This window comes from Ahaetulla prasina, chromosome 6, assembly GCF_028640845.1.
Source record: "Ahaetulla prasina isolate Xishuangbanna chromosome 6, ASM2864084v1, whole genome shotgun sequence".
Lineage (NCBI taxonomy): Eukaryota > Metazoa > Chordata > Lepidosauria > Squamata > Colubridae > Ahaetulla > Ahaetulla prasina.
In genome coordinates this window covers 5,602,653-5,623,192 of record NC_080544.1, presented here as the reverse complement: position 1 = coordinate 5,623,192, position 20,540 = coordinate 5,602,653, and the positions used below count along the sequence as shown (strand labels likewise).

Genomic DNA, 20,540 nt, shown 5'->3' with positions numbered 1-20,540 from the left:
GCGCCGGGTCAGAGGCCGCAAAGGCACGACACGGTCTAAAGCCCCAGCCGCAGCCCGTTCCCAGGCTGCGGCTAGTTCCTCTGCCGTGCCGTGAGCCAGACCCTCAGGAAGTGGCCCAAGCTCCGTCCGGAACCTCTCAGGGTCCATCAGGCGCCTGGGACGGTACCAACATAATGGTTCCGTCTCCCTGCGGTGTTGGGTAGCGGTCAGAAAGTCTAGGCGAAGGAGCGAGTGATCTGACCATGACAAAGGTTCTGTGACTATATCTCTCAAGTCCAGATCCTTCAACCACCGACCAGAGATGAAAATCAAGTCCAGTGTGCCTCCCCCGATGTGAGTGGGGCCATCCACTACTTGAGTCAGGTCCAGGGCCGTCATGGAAGCCATGAACTCCCGAGCTACTGTCGATGACGAGCCGGCAGATGGCAGGTTAAAGTCCCCCATGACTAAAAGTCTGGGGGTCTCCACTTTTGGTTCCAATTGTGGTTGTAAGTCTACAATTATCTGCACTCCATCATTGCTCTAGTGCAGGGGTGTCAGACTCAAGGCCCAGGGGCTGGATCTGGCCCGCGGGGTGCTTAAATCTGGCCCGGGGGTCGGGGGGCAGCCTGGAAATATCAAAAGATAGGCTTGTGGTTCTAGGCTTGCCTCATTCATCATATTTTAGGTACGCATTCAAAAAGCAGGTATTATATCTCCTCAATTCATTAATACTGGATTTTGTGGATTTGTCTACATGGCAAACAGGGGAAAAAAATTGATCTCTGAAAAAACTGGGGGCAATTCTGAATATATCTTATAACCCAGTCAGATTTAACACACTTTTTTCTAAAGTAATGGGAACAGTTTACCAACATACATTTCTTAGACAGCATTAATTTCTTGACCATTTAAAATCACTACTTCTAGTATTAAGTTTTCTTTGCGGTTCTGGAATTTAAAAGTCTTACTCCAATTTTAATTTTTAGTAATTGTACTTTTATGTAAGATATAAACAATCTGTAAAGTGCACACAGAGATAATTTACTGAAGATTTAAATGGATATTCCATAAAATGCCAGGATAGCAAATGTCAGTGCAGTAAGTTAAACACAAGTGTAGAACATGTTTGGAAAGTCATGCTATTTTTTTGTATTTTAAACAAAATGGAATATGTTGAAAGTTAATTTTTTTACAAATACTAAATCTTTTTGTAGTCACCTTGGGAATATCTTGGTTTTGTTTTCCTTGTTGCTTTTGGGAATTAGAAAGGAATGAGCTCATTTTGTTCTTGAAGATTTTTAGAGGGATTGTAACAGTTGGTTGACATCACAGAATCACCAAAACATAGTTCAACCCTTAAACTTTCCAGGAAAAAAATTGAATTAATTTTTCAGATCAGCTTGAAAAGCCATCAGGTGTTTTTTCCCCCCCTCAGACTCATAGCTTTTAACCATCCTTGTATTTGTGCATTCTTCCATTTTTTGCCAGACAATAAATGAAACGGGACAGCAAGATATCGTAATCTATTTTTTTCCCAAATAGATAAAAGAAAAACATGAAAATGTCTATAGCCAGATTTTTTCATTTCATTTCATTTATTTTTTAAATTTATTAATTATATTTATGTAATGACATATACCAATAACTATAGCTGGAGATTTACACAAAAGGTAAGAACGTCACCAAAAAAAGAATCAATATGCTTCTGAGTATTGTTTTAAGTATATTAAACACATATATCTAATTCCTGAAATAGAAGTAAATATGCTTATTTAATTTCTTTAAAACAATATGCTCAGAAGAAAGGCTTGATAAATTTACAGATGGCAAGAAGAAACAAACTTAAATGATTTTGAAAAGTTAGGGAAAAGACTGAAAATAACAACATTTAATCAGACAAGTTACTCTTTTTAGAAATAAAAAACAAATTCATTAATAGGGGATTCAGGAGAGGTGGAGGAAGGATCTAAGAACTGTGATTATGAACTGAATGAGTCAGGAATCTGACTTTTGGGGTGTTATTAAATTATACTTTCTAAAGTAGGAAAAAATAGTTTCTGTACAAGTCAAACTTCTTAAGTGCTGCGTCCAGTTCCAGACACTTCACTGGAAGAAGAGTTTAAATCAGGGGACTTCAACTCCTAGAATTCTTCAGCCAGTTTTGCTTCAACTGGGAGTTGAAGTCTACAAGTCTTAAAGTTGCCAAGGTTGGAGACCCCTGGTTTAAATAAACAGAAAGGGATGCACAAAAGATCAACCCAGAGAGTCAGCTCCAGAAAAGTAAGTCTTACAAGGAGAGAGTGATAGAGGTTAGCCTTGTGAAGGCAGTTAAGATTCAACTCCTAAAGAGATGTTGTTCAGAAGAGGATGGGAAACAGTCTATAGTGGTGCCTGCAAACATATTTCAGCTGAAGGCCACAGAAATTTTCCTTACAGTAAAAGCAGTTTAGTAATGGAAAGACTGAGATAGAGAGTAGATAACTCTGGATGCATTCAAGCAGAAACGAATAACTGCTTCTGAGTCTTTCTATTAAGGCCTGGGCAAAGATACATCTGCTTTAATAATCCAAAGAAGTGGCTGTATTTGCTCTGAAGGCCTTCTTTCCAAAGATTTATATTCAGGAGACTGGTCCTGTCTTCTTAACTCTACCGTTGGGTCCCCTATCAGAAATGAGAGGTGGCCAGGATGGGGGGCATTCTTATTCCTGGGGCCTTGCTGATAGAATCTTCTTCCGTGAAAATTATTATTATTATTATTTTGGTTTTCCAGATTTCTGAAACTTATAAAGTTTGCTTGGATACATTGTTTTACCTTGATTGTATATTCTATGATTTACTGAAATATTTGACATAAGTTTCCTTGGGATCTTCCTGGTGGATAAACCACTTACCGCCATTCAATTATTAGTTTCGTTCAAAATAACTAAAATCTCTGCAATTCCGTACCCCGTTTTTTTTTTAATTTCCCTATTTTTAGCTTCTGCATTGAGCTAACAATCTTTGGAAATAATTAAAAGAAGATCCCAGCAATTATCAAATTGGTTATGTGATAAGTTAAAATGTAAAGGGTAGTCCTTGACATGCAACCATTGTTTGAAGTTGCAGTAAAAAGTAACTTACAACTTGTCCTCACACAGACTTTTGCAGCAATCCCATGGTCACAATTGTGGTTTGGGCACTCGGCAACCCTGATTCATTTTATGACACTCACAGTGTCCCATGGCCACCAGTCACTGAGGCTCTTGATAACATTCAGAAGAAAAAGAAAAAAAAAAGAAAAAATTCAGAAAATCTGGAAGGGGGGTGAATACTTCTATTTTTCCCCGCAGAACTCTGCTTATCATGAGCTAATAGAATCGGATCTGTGTCTGGAATAAAGAGCGGTCGAAAGAAGCTTGGCAAATCCAACGACTCATTTGGGATGGGTTAGAATTGCAGCTATTTTTTGTTAAGACAAGAGGAACAATGTAGCTTTTGGTACTGTTTTTCCCCCCCTGGTTCTGTGTTTTATTTTTTCTTTCTCCCCCCGTCTTTCTCCGCACAGAGTGGGCTTTCTGCTCCTTCCTTCTCTCCCTGGCAGGGCTCATTCCAGGGCATCCCTCGGACTCTTCCACCGCAGCGCAGACAGAGTGAGTCTGTACTCCTCACTCACCCCCGCCTCTGTCCCCCACCCTTGCTCCACTAGCAGTTTCTCCCTTGCACGCACTCCTCCTTCTCCCCCGCATCGCTCAGCTCTCGCTCTCTCTGCTCTCCCTTGCAAGAACACGGGACAATCTTTAACCCTTTTGCCTCCTTCACTTGCTATAAAACTGCCATTGACAACTGGATGGAAAACGGTTTTGTAACGGCCCTTAAATTGGTCTGGAAGTTTTGTTTCTTTTTCATGCAAACTATAATTTGCTTGCCCTCTTGCCCCTCCCAGTGGCTTTTCGAAATGTGTGGCCGTGTTCATCCATGTTATTGGCATGCGTACCCACCACCCCAATTTCCTTGCAAAATATTTGTGTAGATACATTCATGATAAGCCGTATTTTAATAATACATGACACATTGCTTTCTTTGGAGAATTAAGCTTTGCTTCTAGCTACGTGTATATGTTTCTCCAAGCGGTCTTTCCTCAAAAAAAAAAAAAAAAAAGCACGTAACAGCTAAGAAGTAGCTTTTTCAATTCTGCATGTTGTATTAATATTATTTATTAACCTATAACTGTTTGAACTAAAATGGGATTTTTTTTCGTATTCTTGTTCTTAATGTACAATAGAAACAACATTTTTGCTCATTTGTAGTGTTCTGATATAGAGAATATTTTTTTTTGTGGATTCTTAAATTATTACAAGGAAAATTTTAAAAGCAACACTGCAGATTTGCAAAACCTAAAAAAATGAAACAAAATGAGTCTTAACATGCAGATTATAGAAAACCGATCTCCAAAGTAAGAACAAAGTCAGATGTGAAAACCAAGAAATATAGTTTTTTTGTAGTTTAACAACTTGTATTCCTTGAGTCACCCTTGCATTATTTCAGGGTTTTATGTCAGACCATATTAACTCATTACGGGGTACCCATGGCAACTGTCAGCAATACCTGATACAGTGCATAATATTGATGAACTTGTTTGTTATAATTAAGTACAGAAGAGTTTCAGAATATGAGGAGAAATGAGTTAATATGTCATGCTTAATGTCAGCGTTCCAGAAAACCCCCTCCTGCAGAAAAGACTCCGAAGCAAACATCTTTCAAAGTTCTTTTACTAGCATAGGGAAACTGGCACAACTGGAGAAACTCCGAATCTGGGAATCCGGGTTTATCCTCAGTAAGACAAACTCCAAAATCACCGCTTCCTTGACCCCTCTGCCAATCACATGCTCCAATCACCAACCATCCCCTCTCGAGACATCACTCTGGCCACTCCTTCTCCAGATGTAGGCTCGGCCTGACCTTGATCGGCAGGAAGAATGTTATTATGTCTAATGGCCCCTTCTACCAAATCCCGCCTCCTACTTTCCCACACATGGGAAAGTGGCAGCGCGGAAGCCTTCGGCCTAGTATGGCTTCCAAAGCTGACACTTAAGCTGTAATGTTTATTTTAACCACAATTGGTTGAACAAACTGGAGTTTTCCAAACAAACTGAATCATTGAGAGGGAAGGAGGGAGGGGGAAGAAAGAAGGAGGGAGAGAGATTGTTTCTGGATTAATTTTTTTGCTTTTGCATAAGTTTTATGTGTGTGCCCTTTTGGAAAGGATTGAGAGAATATAGATTTGGTTTGGATGTGGGAGGTTAATTTCTTCACCTCTAGTTTAGGAAGGAGAAGATCAACATGGAGAATATGGAACCTGAGTAAGAAAGAAAAGCCTTTTAATACGCTTTTTTGGCTTCCCTTGGCTTTCATCTCTTATCAATTAGTAAGATTCTGTTTCTTCCATAGTTAAACACAAGCCAAGACTTACAAATCAGGCCATGGTTTCAAATGGAGTGTTGTCCATTCCTTGATCTGCTATACCAGGGGTGTCAAACTTGATTTCATTGAGGGTTGTGTTTGACCTCGGGGGGGGGGGCAGGGGTGTGTGTGGCCAGCTCAGTGTACTCTTGTCCAGGGTGCCTGTGGCGGCCCAAGCACTTGCAGCCCTCCCTCCGTTTTCACTGGCAGAGGGTTGAGGAGGCCGTGGCAGCTGAAAATGGAGCTCTGGAGCCTGTTTTCGCTGGCAGAAGCATTGCAGGCCAGTCCTTCACTGTTTCCAAGGTGGCCCCGCAGGCCAGATCTAAGTACCTCATGAACCGAATCCGGTCACCCGGCTCTTGAATTTGACACCCCTGTGCTATACAGATGGATTTAGACTAATTAGAAACAGCTACGCAAAGCAAATCCTGATGGTCAGGTATTCAGATCTAGCTGATAGAATTTGTTTAAGATACTTCCAAGAAAGTATTAACTAAGCGACTAGCTAGCCTGAATTAATGGTTAAAAATCTGGGAATTGCCCAAAGTACAGTCTTTTTCAAAGTTCTACGGAGGGGTGTTCATTATCATGGTGATCCTTTCACAGTCCATTCCTGAGCTTGATGCCTTGCTATATACAGCAAAATCTGGGAACTGAGCCATTTTATTACATTTGGATCTGACCATATAAAGATTAAATAGCTGTGTGAATCTCTCCAAAGGGTTCCAGTTAGCTAAAGCCATATCCTGATTATAAATAGGTTTTCTTTGGCTAAAAGCAACAATTTGAAATATTTTGTATCGGCAATTAGACTGATCATTGTTTTTTATTTTATTGTCAGTGCTTCTGTACTGGAACAAGTGAACAAAAAATACATAAAGCAAAAGAAACACATGTAATAGTAGATAAATATATTGACTTACAAAGACATCTGCAAAAACAAAAAAAAGACTTATTAATATACCTAAAATGATTTTTATTCCACAAAAAAGTAATATAAAGCTGTTCTTTTTTAAAAAAAATATCTACAATTTGTTGGCCACAGAGATTTCTCGTTGTCTGCCTCTGCTGTTCTGTTGTGTTTTTCCAACTTCCCAACTCATGTGTAGCTCTGAGGTTTTTTGGTAGACTTTCATCAAATCCCAGTCAGGTCTGACCCTCTTTAAATTTGAGGAATCAGACAAAGTTGACTGGAATTTGCCACCTAACCGTGCACTTAATGTTTAGGCCACTCAGCCTTCTAGATTCTGTTTTTCTTTCAGGTGACATAGTAATATTCTTGATGTTTACTTAATTAGAAACAGAATTTAAACTGAGGACTGTCCTTTGATTAGGAATGGGGAATTGGCTTTTTGCTTGTGTAAAAACAGCATCTTTTGCCACTGGCCTTATTGGCTTGTTGTTGTTGGGGGGGGGGTCTATTTTGGGAAATTTTAGAAAGCCAAGAATTGAAGCTAAGATGGCCTTCCAGAATTCCAGTGGTGTGTTTTAAGAGAAAAAAATATATCCAGTGACAGGATCACCAGAGAGAAAAGGAAGACAACAAAATTCCCTATCACCTTATTTCAAGGAGTTTCCCACCATTTAAATTTTATTTCTTAAAAACAGTAAGCGGAAGTTTGCAATATTTCTATTAAAAAAGGAATTCTTAAAATGTTTTTAAAAATTTGGAAAAGAGAGATTGAACCAGTGCTAAAGAGGCATCTATGGGCCAATTGATGCTTTGAGGCCCTTATCTCGGAGGTCCTAATTTTATCAGCTGTATTTTTTGTGAATATTACTAAAATTTATCAGGAAGAACAGCGCTTCCATGCAAAATTGATTCCAATAAAATAGAGCATCATGAGAACTTACAACATTAGAGATTTTTAGCTTCTTGTATGTAACGGTTGCTGAGAGAGCTTATCCATTAAGCAACTTTTCAACTTGCATAACTTTAAAGGCAGAGTAGGAATTACAAAATCCACCCCTCCTCCCCCCTATTGTCCATTTTGTCTGAGGCTGATGGAGGTGTTGTAGTTCAAGAATATCTATAGCATAGCAGATGTTTAGCTCAAGAAATTAGGAAGTTATCCAAAGAATTTGAAGCCGAGCGAAATGCTTACACTTTAGAAAATTATGAAGCACAGAAATATTCTGTCTTAAGTGGAAAAAGACAAACGGATATGGATATGTAGGATAACACATTGACACTTTGTGATCTGGTGGACATAATAAAATTATGTGATGACCCCTGAGAGCAAGATGTGAGGGCAGGATCCATTGGATGACCGGATGTAGTTGCATTCTGAGATCTGGATAAAGGTGAGTAGGTATGGTTGCATTTAAAAGATGCCCTTCGTTTGCCTTTTTGACATTGGGGGAATCTGCATTGTGGCTATCACAATGTGTAAAGAGGATGTTCTTAATCATGTCAGTGGCTCATTACTGTGTCTTGGCCCTCTGATATCATTGTCCTTGTCTTTTCTTTTTTTCTTTTTCTTTTTGTCTCTGCTTCCTATTGTGCTATTGACAAGGAATTGAGGAGTTAGTCCATTACTTCTGTGATAAAGCGTGGTACAGTACAACTTTAGATTTTTTTCCCGACCTCTCCTTTTGTGTCTTCACCGTTGTACTTGCTTTCTGCATGGTGCATGCCGATCACACTTGTGCATGCTCTTGTCTTGTTAATTTCACTGCGTAAATAGGAAAAGGAAAAGACTGCTCTATAGTTTTTAATGAAATTGAAACCATTTTAGGACGAGAGCTGTTGTTAGTGTATTACCATACCCATATTGCCAAATTCAAAAGAATTCTAATGGCATATTGTCCAATTTACCAATTTCATTCAAAGGTCTTTGAATAACCATTTATTAATCAGAAACAATGCCACCAAATTCCTTCTGAGTTTATCTTATCATTGAGAAGCTTAAATCACATTTTAAGCTCATGTGTTTTGAACACACAGACGAATGTACACTCCACTATATGTGAACTTACACAAGTTTTGAAGTAGTTCCCAAGTTAAGGTGTTTAAGTGTTTATCTGTTTGTTCATAAATTTTTGGTTATGGAGCATCTTAAATGTGGAAGCACTCATCACAGGATATGACCATGCTTCTCTGTGTACGCTTTTTTAAAGAAATAATAGTTCATCTCAAGACAGATGGATATGAGAAAACCTGTTTTTTCCCAGTGTCAGTAACAAATGTTCCCAAAGATGCTATCAGTAAACTCTTTTTTTAAAATGATATATAGCTTCTTTGGCTGCACCTAAGTTGAATTTTAAATTACAGTAACTCTTGGAATATTCCAGTGCTCCAAATAGGTCACTTGTGTTTCCTTTCATCTTTACATTAAAAGAAGCCTGGGATTGTCTCCCTGCTACAAAGCAGAAGGCCTGGACTACATGCTTGATTCTGACAAATACAATTTTGTTGGGAAAGAGACTCATTCTCTTAACTAAGCAGTTCTGGTCGTGCATCTCTCAAATTGTTGAACTCCCTCCATAAAATTCTTCCTACGTATCAATCGATCATCACCTCAGATGTTGGACAACTTTATTTTTTAACACATGAAACAAGTCACAATTTTTGCTAGTAACTCTTAGCTCACACTCCATTGATATATAGGTAGTCCTTGAGTTACAGTAGCAATTGGGACTGGAATTGCCATAATGAAACAATACAATTGTAAAGTGCAGTGTCACATGACAACGACACTTAGCAACAGCAGTTCTGGCAGCCTCTGGTTGCTGTCATTAAGCAGGGACCTGACTTTTTGCAGCCTCTCCATCGATCTTGATTGTGGGAAGCTGGCAGGGAATATCAGATACTGTGATCATGTGACTGCAGGCATGCTGCAATGGCCAGAACTCCAAGGACCAGTCACAAGTAACACTCATTTAGCATCATCATAAATTTGTATGGATGTTGAACAAGTGGTCATAATCCAAGGACCACCTCTATTAAATAGATCTACATGAGGCTCACTAACATTGTCAGAGATATGCAAAACAGTCAAAAGATCCCAAATGAGCAATTGCTATTTTTATATATACAGGTAGTCCTTGACTTACGACCCCAATTGAGCCCAGCATTTCTGTTGTTAAGTGAGACATTTGTTAAGCGAGTTTTGCCCTAATTTACAACTTTTCTTGCCACGGTTGTTAAGTGAACCACCACAGTTAATAAATTAGTAACCTGGTTGTTAACTGGATCTGGCTTCCCCGTTGACTTTGCTTGTCAGAAGGTCACAAAGGGGGGAATCACGTGACCCTGAGACACAGCAACCATCATAAGTATGAACCAGTTGCCAAGCGTCTGAATTTTGATCACATGATCATGGGGATGCTTCAAAGACCACAACTCTAAAGAATGGCCATCAATCCTTTTTTCAGTGCTTTTTTAACTTTGAACGGTCACTAAATGAACTGTTCTAAGTCGAGGATATAAATACACAGTGTGTGTGTGTGTGTGTGTGCATACACACACACACACACACACACACACAGTAGTGGCCAAAATTGTGGAAATCTTTTGGGAAAAGTGTATTTTTAAGATTTGATGGCTAATAACACCACTTTTTTGGAGTAGTATCATAAAATTATACATCAATGGAAATATAATTTAATCAAGAATGTAATGCAATAACTTTTATGAAGGATTTGCTATTAGAATAGCAGTTACAGTATAAAGAAGAAAAGTGAAACACGTAGAAAAAATAAGATACACAAAAATTATCACCATGTCAGTTAATACTTAGTTGAGTAACCTTTAGCATGAATTACGGCCTTACAATGTCTTCCCATGGAGTGAACCAAGTCTTTTAGTTCTGCAGCTGTTATAATGTGAAACCAAGATTGAAGGATTGCTTCTATTAAGTGGGTTTTATTGCTGGGTTGCTTCTGACTTAGAAGTTTCTTTAGTCGGCTCCATAGATTTTCAATTGGCTTAAGGTTTGGGCTATTCCCAGGCCATTCAAGCAGGGGAATATAATTATCCTGAAACTTCCCAAAAATGGTGTTATTAGCCATCAAACCTCAAAAATACACGTTTCCCAAAAGGTTTCCACAATTTTGGCCACTACTGTATATTTTTGGCTGCTTTTAGAATACTTTTGTGATCTGAATAAAGACTCATGTCTGGTTTCTCAGGAATTGCCCTGAATGGGATTTATTCCTATTCATACAATGGCCACTTAACTTCAGAAGGCAACAACAAGTATGATAGAAAAACAGACACATTCCCTAATGTGATAAATTGTCAATCAGCATCTTCCAACCATTTCACCACTTTTGGGCCAAACCAAAACCAGTTTGCTGTTTTCAAGCCATCAAATTTTGACAGGGGCTAGATAGCCAGTTTAATTGTAAGAAAAGCTATCTTGCTAATTATTTAAATTAAAGGCTTTTAGTCAAGACCATGACTATGAAAAGAAGGTCTGTTCTACAGACTTGAATTCTTGTGTAATAAAGTCTACAAGTCCCCAAGATGCTTTTTCCAAACTGGACTGTCTTGTGGTGTTTTTTTTAACATTTCACTTCTCATCCAAGAAGCTTCTTCAGTTCTAACTGAAATTAGAACTGAAGAAGCTTCTTGGATGAAAAGCAAAATGTTTTCAAAGAAAAAAAAATAACCACCCCAAGGAAGTCCAGTTGCCTTTTGGATAAAGCACCTTTAGGACAACCATGATCTGGGTGATTGAGAATCTCCATAGACATGACGGATCCGAGCAACACATTAGAGCAATCCTTCATTTCTTTTCCCAGCCAGTGGAATTCTGGGAGCTGCTCTCCCTGCCCAAGCAGACCATTCCCAGTTGAGTTAGAGTAGAAGACTGAAGCTTTAAATAAGGAGATGCAGAGGATAGTTCAAGTGTTAACACAACCGTCTTGCCATTATCTGAATTGACAGTTCTTGCCTTCAACAAACCAGGAGGATCTGTATGTTCCCTGGCTATTTTTGACCAGGGTTGTGAATTTAATCACTGGATTAAAATAGTGTTTGGGGATTCTGCAGTCACAAGAAGAAGGTGCACGTTTCTGCATTTGGGACAGTAATTTGACCAGTTGGGCAGCAAGGATTTGCTGAAGCAGGTTTGTTCCTTCCTGGCACAAAACGAGATTTCTTTAACCAGACGGGAGTTGAAAAACAGATTTTCCACCATACCCAGAAAGCAAGATTTCCTTTTCTTCTCTCTGTAAACTTGCAGTAACTTCTTCAGTTCTAACTGAAATTAGAACTGAAGAAGCTTCTTGGATGAAAAGCAAAATGTTTTCAAAGAAAAAAAAATAACAACCCCAAGGAAGTCCAGTTGCCTTTTGGATAAAGCACCTTTAGGACAACCATGATCTGGGTGATTGAGAATCTCCATAGACATGACGGATCCGAGCAACACATTAGAGCAATCCTTCCTTTCTTTTCCCAGCCAGTGGAATTCTGGGAGCTGCTCTCCCTGCCCAAGCAGACCATTCCCAGTTGAGTTAGAGTAGAAGACTGAAGCTTTAAATAAGGAGATGCAGAGGATAGTTCAAGTGTTAACACAACCGTCTTGCCATTATCTGAATTGACAGTTCTTGCCTTCAAAAAACCAGGAGGATCTGTATGTTCCCTGGCTATTTTTGACCAGGGTTGTGAATTTAATCACTGGATTAAAATAGTGTTTGGGGATTCTGCAGTCACAAGAAGAAGGTGCACGTTTCTGCATTTGGGACAGTAATTTGACCAGTTGGGCAGCAAGGATTTGCTGAAGCAGGTTTGTTCCTTCCTGGCACAAAACGAGATTTCTTTAACCAGACGGGAGTTGAAAAACAGATTTTCCACCATACCCAGAAAGCAAGATTTCCTTTTCTTCTCTCTGTAAACTTGCAGTAACTTCTTTCAGTTGCTAGAGAAGTAGAAAACAGTGATTTAATCAAGGACGAGTTGGAAAAACTGAGCCTATATTTTCTGTTTTTTCCCCCCATTGCTTTCAGAACTGGGTGAGTGGGAGATAACTAGGGTTACCCCTCCTTATACACGCCCTTTTATCTATTTCCTTCCTTCTTTTCCTCTGCTGTCCTGTCGCCAACCTGATTAGACACACTACCCATTAGGAGAAAGTTGGTTATGATCTCGTTATGGTTTTTTTCCTTATTTAATTCTCCCTCCAAGATAAATTTAAGGAGAAATGTTTTGTAGATCAAGTAGAAGAGAGAGGAGAAAAATTCTAACTAGATTTTTATTTGAACAATCTGTGAAACTGAGTGTAAACCTGTCCCATTTTTATTTAGAAATGAAGGCTGCTTAATTTAACAACTTGTATTTAAATTATTGCACTTGATGTTGGATCTGTTAAAATTTTGCATCTGACCTCTCCTCCCAAAATTAGATTTTACTAGGCAAAAGTCAGCTCTAACCTTTTTGAGGCTTAGAATTCCTTAGATCTGAGGTCACCTTACAGTAATAACTAAGGTAAAGGTTCCCCTCGCACATATGTGCTAGTTGTTCCCAACTCTAGGGGGCGGTGCTCATCTCGGTTTCAAAGAGTGCTGTCCGAAGACGTCTCCGTGGTCATGTGGCCGGCATGACTCAACGCAAAGGCGCACGGAACGCTGTTACCTTCCCACCAAAGGTGGTCCCTATTTTTCTACTTGCATTCTTTACGTGCTTTCAAACTGCTAGGTTGGCAGAAGCTCGGACAAGTAACGGGAGCTCACCCCATTACGTGGCACTAGGGATTTGAACTGCTGAACTGCCAACCTTTCTATCGACAAGCTCAACGTCTTACCCACTAAGCCACCGTGTCCCTTGTACACTAATAACTAGTTCAGTTTCATTTTAGTTGCGTTTAGTGACTCTTTAGGAACAGAACAGTATCTGTGGATCTAACTCACATATTTGTGTAAGACCATGAGTAATGAGGCATATATTACAGTTTTTTGTTTTGTTTTGTTTTTCAACGTATAAATAACATTTATGTTGCAGCATTTTAATGTATTTTCTTCTTGGGAATTTTTGATAAATTGAGGTTTGCTGTAATCAAATCAAATAAAGTGTTATCACTTTATTATCCTCCATTGGGTAACTTAAAATCCTGAAATGGAAGAGAGCCCTTTTTACATTAGTAAAAAAACCAACAACCCCAAAGCCTCCAGGCATTGATATAAGTAGAGGGATTGTGTGGGATTGTTGTATGTTGAGGGCAGTTTGTGTTTTATGTGTTGTATGTTTTCTGTCTACAAATCACTCTGGTCTGTATTTGCCATCTGCAACAGTTGCATGTCTTCTAACAGTCACATCTATGCAGGTGGGTACATAGTGTATAGAAAACAGTAAAGTATATCTGTTAAAATCTGGCCACGTTAATTAACTCAGGATGCACGGTGCTAAAATGAGACAAAAATACAGGGAACGTAAATAATAAATAAATAAAATAAATAAATAAATAAACGTAAATGTATCTTACTGTCTGTTTTGTCTTGTGATAACAAAGAGATCTGACGCAGAGATCTTTCTCAGGCCTGTACCCTATTTACTCATTCACCATGTTATGGAATTTTTCCTTACATTTATTCTCATTTCTGAGAGATAATGATCATGAAACAGAACTACTGTAGTAATCCCAGGTTGCATACTGTGCATTAAAACATTGCTTTTTAACCCAGCCTAGATAACCTTCTAGCTAAGCGTTCCATTTATTAACAGCTGAAGAACCCAAAGACTTTGGAATTATGGAGATTTCAAAGTCAAATTAATCTAATTAATCAACATACCCTTGCAAATAATAAGCTTTAGTCAATGGATCTTGGGAAGACAGTGCTCATCTGGTTAAATTTGCTTATACAGCATTTAATTGTGACACAGTTACGTCTGCTATTGTGACAAAACAATAGGAATAGGCCGGTTTTTCCGCTCTAATGTAGGGATCTCCAACCTTGGTAACTTTTAAGACTTTAAACTTCAAGCATGGCTGGCTGGGGAATTCTGAGTCCACAAGTCTTAAAGTTGCCAAGGTTGGAGATCCCTGTGGTAATGGATGAAATATTTGGAGGGGTTGCCCAATTCATCTGAACCAGTAAAGACCTTGTCAAATGAAAACAATGGCCTCCTTTTGTGACACATGTTTACTGGTACAGTTGCTGCATTGGTCCCCAACTATGAAGGATAATTGCCTTGGGAGTTGCCTTCAGCTGTCACCTCAGGAAAAGTCTTTAAACTGCATTTAGGAAAAGAGTCCAGTTCCTCCTTTTTACCCATCCATTTCTAGTTTGAAGACTAGTTGATTTTTAACTGTTTTTAGCAGATATAATTGCATGTTTTAGCATTAGTCCCCTTGAATGACCTCTGGGCTAGAAGGCAAAAATACAGGTGAATAAGGAACAATAATAAGAGTTCAGTTGGGTGTTGGAATTGTGTTGATTACATATAGACCTAAATATAATCATGAATTTTGACTGCAATAGCTTATTGCTTTGGTGTCCTTGCACAGGCATGGAAAACGTTGGTTCCTTTGCCCTTTGCTCATTAGCTTTAAACACAGAAGTTAATTTTTAAGCAGATACCAGTAAGATTCCCATTCTTTCTTTTTCTAATCCATTGGCATGTAATGTTTCCTCTATAGCCTCAAGTACTACAGCCTTCCAGCCACCTTCCCCGTTCCGCAGACCTCAGCCAGGGAAAACTAGCAAAAGCATCACCCACCGTGGCTCACAGTGAGCCCCCTCCTCAGGACCAACTGGAATACGTTGGCCACAAAGACGACCATGCTGCCCTCGGCTCCGGCACTGACAGCAGACGTGAACCAAGCACTTTAAACACACAGCGGAACGAAGACAACTCCCTGGCGAACGCACATTCCATCAAGAACGAAACGGTCAGAGAAAAAGCGAAAGACGTAGCTGGTCGGAAATTGAATGCCTCGCAGCCCCTTGCCCCCTCGGCCCAGTTGAGTGCACAGGACGGGCAGGCCAGACCAGCTCTAAAAAGTCACAGCTCCAGGCCAAACCAGGCTTCACCACCAAAGATGTCAAGAGCTCTCCGAGCCCCAAAGCAGACCGTGCCAGTGCCTCCTCCAGCAACCTCTTCGAGAGACTCCCTTGTGCCTCCACTGAGCGGCCAGGCACAACCCCAGTCAGTGTCCAACCTCTCCCTTCCAAACAGCAGGACCCAGAGGGCCTCCAAACTTCGCCCTCCGGCCATTTCCTTCCGCCCCAAGCAGAGGACAACCCCCCAAACCATCTTAGCTCCTGAGCAGCAGAGATTTCAGGCTGGCCCTTCAAAGCTCCTGACGCCAGCAAAAGACGCCCCACAGAACCGAGATCCAGCCCCTCGCCCCGGAGAGGGCCTGACTTTGTACCGTCACTCCCGACTCCCTAAACCAAAGACGTAGCCCAAGTGGGACTCTCCCATGTCATTGCCGTTGTCCTGTCCCATGATGCTGCTTGGCCGTCCTTTTCCTGGCCAGGAGGCCCCAGTGAGAGCCTGGAAGGCACCAAACGATGCACATCATCTGATGCTGCTTCTTCTAGTCTCAGTTTTACCCTCTTTAAAAAAGTGCATTGTTTCTTCAAGCCTCGATCTGCACGAGCCTGTGACTTCTCCTGATGGCACCAATGGTCTCTGACCAGGGAAGTTGCTGACGGAAATTGTATCCTTTAGATCAGGGCTCTCCAACCTTGGCAACTTTTAGGCTTGTGGACTTCAACTCCCAGAATTCCTCAACCACCTCTGGCAGTTGAAGTCCACAAGTCTTAAAAGTTGCCAAGGTTGGAGGTCCCTGCTTTAGATGTCTCCCTGAAGAATAGATGACTGAGGCTACCTTCCGGTTCTGGGAATTAATTAGAAAGTGATGGACAAAGGATACTGGTGATCTCTTTTGTTGTGGTTGTTTTCTTCCTTTCACGTTACTCTTCAGCCATAAGTCTGTCTCTCAAGAGGCCTATGCAAATTGTCTCTTTATAACCCCAAACTTTGTAAAAGATGTATATTTAATATTTAACGGAGGTTGTATGTTTTCGCAAGGAAGATCCCAAATTGTTCTCTGTGTTTTTGGGGTCCGTATTCATGGTTCACAAGTGGCCACAAAATTTCACAGGGTGAAATGGATATATTTATATTTAAAGTCTTAGCCGTTCCTTGTAGATAAGCGCTGTAGAATATATAAGTGTTACTCAATTATCATGGTGTAACTGAAAAGCAGTATTTAATATATATCCCAGACTTTGGTTTATACCGACAGTTGTCAAATGGCATGTGATGTGACTCTGGAAATAATGAGTCCATGATCGCCTGCTTGTAAATTTTCATTTCAAGGCTTGCTTGAATATAACGGTAACATTATTTATTGAGTTCTGTTACAACTAAACATCTCAAGAAGCCAATTTGGAATGTTTGCACAAAATTTTGCCATATATGTAGGGATTCAGAAATTATTTTTCATAATAAAGCTTACATTTTTAAACCCTATTTTTAAAATGCCAAATGCATTTATATACACATACACATTGGGGAAATCTTGGGAAGTCATAAAAGAAACAAAACATTTTAATCTTTGGGGAAAGTTGATAGACAGTTGCTGGAGACAGAGAAATTCTGTCAGATAGACCATCAATAGAAGGAAGGGTTAACCAGAGCCACAGACACAAAAGTTATAAATGTGGTTCAATTATCTTGAAATCTTATTCCAGTATCAATCTGAGAACACTTGTTTGAAATGACATTTTTAAAAAACACTTAAAAGTGTTAAATAAAACTTGAAAAATACACCACAGCATTGATTTTGAGCTCTGCTGAATATTTCTTATAGAAAAATGCATCCTTTAAAAAAAATCAAAATAACCTTCCCAAATCTGGCACCCTCCAAATATGTCAGGCTAAATCAGAGGTCTTCAGACTTGGCAGCTTTAAGACTTGTGGACTTCAACTCCCAGAATTCTCCAACCAGCTCTGCTGAAGTCCACAAGTCTTAAAACTGCGACGTTTGAAGACCTCTGGGCCAAATCTTCAATCGTCCTCAAATAACCTGGCTTGTGCATATGCTAGCCGGGAACCGTGGTCTATTTGGAAGGCACCAGATAGGCTAAATTAAGCCAGGGACAAGTAGTTTTGGTTTTCTTAAGCAGGATAAGTAAGAAATATATGCAGCCAACTTAAGTTTATCATCAAAAGACCGACCAAGAGCCCTTAGCTGTGTTTGTGTTGCTTGTAAATCTTGAAGGTATGCAGTGAAACATTCTTGATGTTGTTGGCCGGAAAATGCTTTCTTGAGGAAAGAAAAACCCTGTTTTCTTCAAGTGGCAGACACGATTTAAGCTTCAGTTGCCTTTTTTTTTGATCAGGGATAACGGTTGAAGGAGGGCTGTGTTTAAAGCGGGCAGGGGTTAGTAACATTAGCCCCATGAACCTCGATGTGGATCACCCCTTATTTAATCCAAGCTGACAAGCACATCGGCCCAGGTAGTTGGGGCTGAACCCCTGGCTAACCAGTCTGGCACCATGTCGGAGCAGACGGAGCCTGTCAAGTGAGCAGTTGTCCAAGCAAGCTGACTGATCCAATGGGACCCAAGGGCCCGCCTCCTTTCAGCACTATAAATATGACGGGATCCTATGTAGTTGCACAAACGTTGGCAGTCCAGAGGGGATTCCCCCCTCCCCAAAATAAATCAACCACTTTCTTGCTGTTTTTGACACCTTGAACAGACTCAAGCTGTTCTTCCCCCATATATAACACCATCTTCTTGTCCCTATCGGGATGCGAATGTACCATGTCAACAGAAGATGCCTAAACACCAAGGGGTACCTGTAGAGTTAGACAGAGGAAAGACATTAGAGAGGGTTGTCCCATTTCTCAATGGCAAGTAATAACCGTAATCCATCTTATAAAAGCACGACTGCATCAGGTTGAACTTCTACATTATACAGTATTTCAGTATACATTAGGAGGCCTTCAACTAGCATTTTTAAATTCATGTTCCCGGCGTTACTGTAAGCCAGAGGTCTTCAAACTTGGCAGCTTTAAGACTTGCGGACTTCAACTCCTGGAGTTCAACTCCAGCCAGCTATGGCTGGAGAATTCTGGGAGTTGAAGTCCACAAGTCTTAAAGCAGCCATGTTTGAAGACCTCTGCTGTAAACACTTAATGAGAAGTCACCCTTGGAAGGTGGCCTCTTTGCTTCAGGAAAATATAGCACTTGGGAGAATTACGTTCCAAAGATAACAGTAGCCTTTTGCTTCCGATTCCATTGTCAGACTGGCCTCTGAGAAGCAAGCTGACCGTAGCAGATGGCAGCTTGTGAGGTTGATGTTCAACATCTAAACTGTGTCTTGAGGCAACATGGAAGTCCTTCACCCAGAGGGGGCTGGCTGAGCTGCCCTGAGTTGTAATTTTGAGCATTGATTGGGCAAAGCCAAGGTGGGACCTGATGGGTTTTTAATCATTGTTTGTGAGTCTCCCTTATACAATTGAGAGGGCCAACCTTTTTGAATGCAGTTGTGTTGGAGAAAGTTCTCGGGTATGTTTAGGATGTCCAGCAGATGAAAGGCATTTCTTATTTTCAAAGTTGGCATGCAGTATGACTTGAAGGCTCATTCAAGTTGGTAGGAGTCCCAGATAGGCAACCAGATTCCCAGTGGCCTTAATGATTTCTTTAAAGTGGAAAAACAAATCTGGCATTTTACTAATATTTACTTTTTGCTAACATGCATTGTGTCCATTGGATTCTACTGCATTATGCAATGATTCCTAAGGTATTTAAACCACTCCAGTGTGTATAATGAAGTAGAAATGGAACAAAACAGATTTGCACTAGATGAGCTTGGAGTTGTGCCTAAAAAGATCCATAGCTGAAGTAGTGAAATAGTTTTTCAGTGTATATTAATGTTCGTGTTTCAGCTTTTTTAAACATAAGCTTTCCATGGAAGATTCAGCCCATTAAATGTCTCTTCATTATCTCAAACTATTTGTGGAACGGTGGCTTGCATGCCTACACAACCTGGTCTTGCAAAGCTTTTGTCTTGTTAAAGCATCTTCTTTCTGAAGCTCCACATTCTTCATGCCATAACTCAAAAGAGAAAATTCCTAAGACCTTTGCCAAAGCTAAAGTTTGCATTTAGAATTGCTTGATTTAATTGTGTGGGTTTTTTAAAAAAAAAAGTTACTCTGCAATAAATACCACCTGCCTTGTGCAAATAAGGAGCATTGCATATTTCAAGAATTTGGAATCTAGTGATAGGGACTTGCAAACTGACTTAGTCTCAAATGCTGTGTTTGGAGGTCACTAAGAGCTTCCTTGCCGCACTCTTTGCGTGCCTGAAGCCTTTTGTGCGATGGTGCAGTAGCATCCTAAAGTTGATTCCCCCCCCCTCTTTTTTTGGCATTATTTTTGTGTTTGGTAGACCAACCTGCTACCGCCAGAAGCATCCTGGCACCAGACTGACAATTCCGTTTGCTCTGCCCTTCATCTGATGGTAGCAGTTCTCCAAATACAACGGACCTGGTCCAGCTGAAGTGGACCAAGCCCTTTGAAGACCCCTAGATTTAAACTTGTCCTTGCCTTTGGCTGGTTCAGTCTCTGTGGCTGTGGGATGTGGGATTATCGTGTCAGCGAGTTGTGCCTTGTTGAAATGAGATCATGGTTAGAGAGGACTAGCTGGGTCTTCAGAAACTTAAGTTAAAGTTGATCACTGCTGTGGTAAAGCTGCTCACTGCCTGTGTAATTCTCAAAAGCACCACAATTTATCAGGATTAACTGCAATGTTAGTCTAAATCAGTACTGGCTGCAAAATACTCTTACGATATAGTCTTTTGCCTAAAGGAAAGGAAAAAAAGAAAAAGAGAGAAATGCTGTATATTGGAACCTGCTTGTAAAGATAATTTAAAAAGCCTGTATGTAAAGACTTTCCTCAGTGTTGCTTTAGTGAATAAACTTCCTAATTCCAAGTGTGTGTGTGTGTACCTGGCTGTTTTCTTGTTTTTGGCTGGGCAATCTTAAGAGAAACTTGAAATGAATCCTGTATTTAGAATGGATCTTCTGCCACCTAGTGTGCTCAGTGGGAACTGCTCTATAAAATGAGAGAAACTTCCAATCTAGGGGAATTCAGCTTATTCTCAAGAAGTCAGATTCTTGACTTCTATGTACCAACTGTGTCCAACCTTAGCGAC

The 20,540-nt window shown here is 40.1% G+C and overlaps 1 protein-coding gene across 6 annotated transcripts in view; it reads left to right on the top strand.

Annotated features, from left to right (window-relative positions):
• Positions 1-20,323, top strand: part of CCSER2 (coiled-coil serine rich protein 2) — a 55,044-nt gene extending 34,721 nt beyond the window's left edge. For 3 of the 6 annotated variants that reach the window (XM_058187911.1, XM_058187909.1, XM_058187908.1), the window contains exons 9-10: positions 3,527-3,611; positions 15,003-15,237. In XM_058187911.1, coding sequence (XP_058043894.1) covers positions 3,527-3,611; positions 15,003-15,097 — 180 coding nt within the window. In that variant the 3' untranslated portion in view covers positions 15,098-15,237. Of the gene's footprint in view, positions 1-3,526; positions 3,612-15,002 lie in introns of all 6 variants that reach the window. The other 3 variants (XM_058187905.1, XM_058187906.1, XM_058187907.1) reach the window with 1 other exon arrangement.
• The last annotated feature ends 217 nt before the right edge of the window (positions 20,324-20,540 follow it).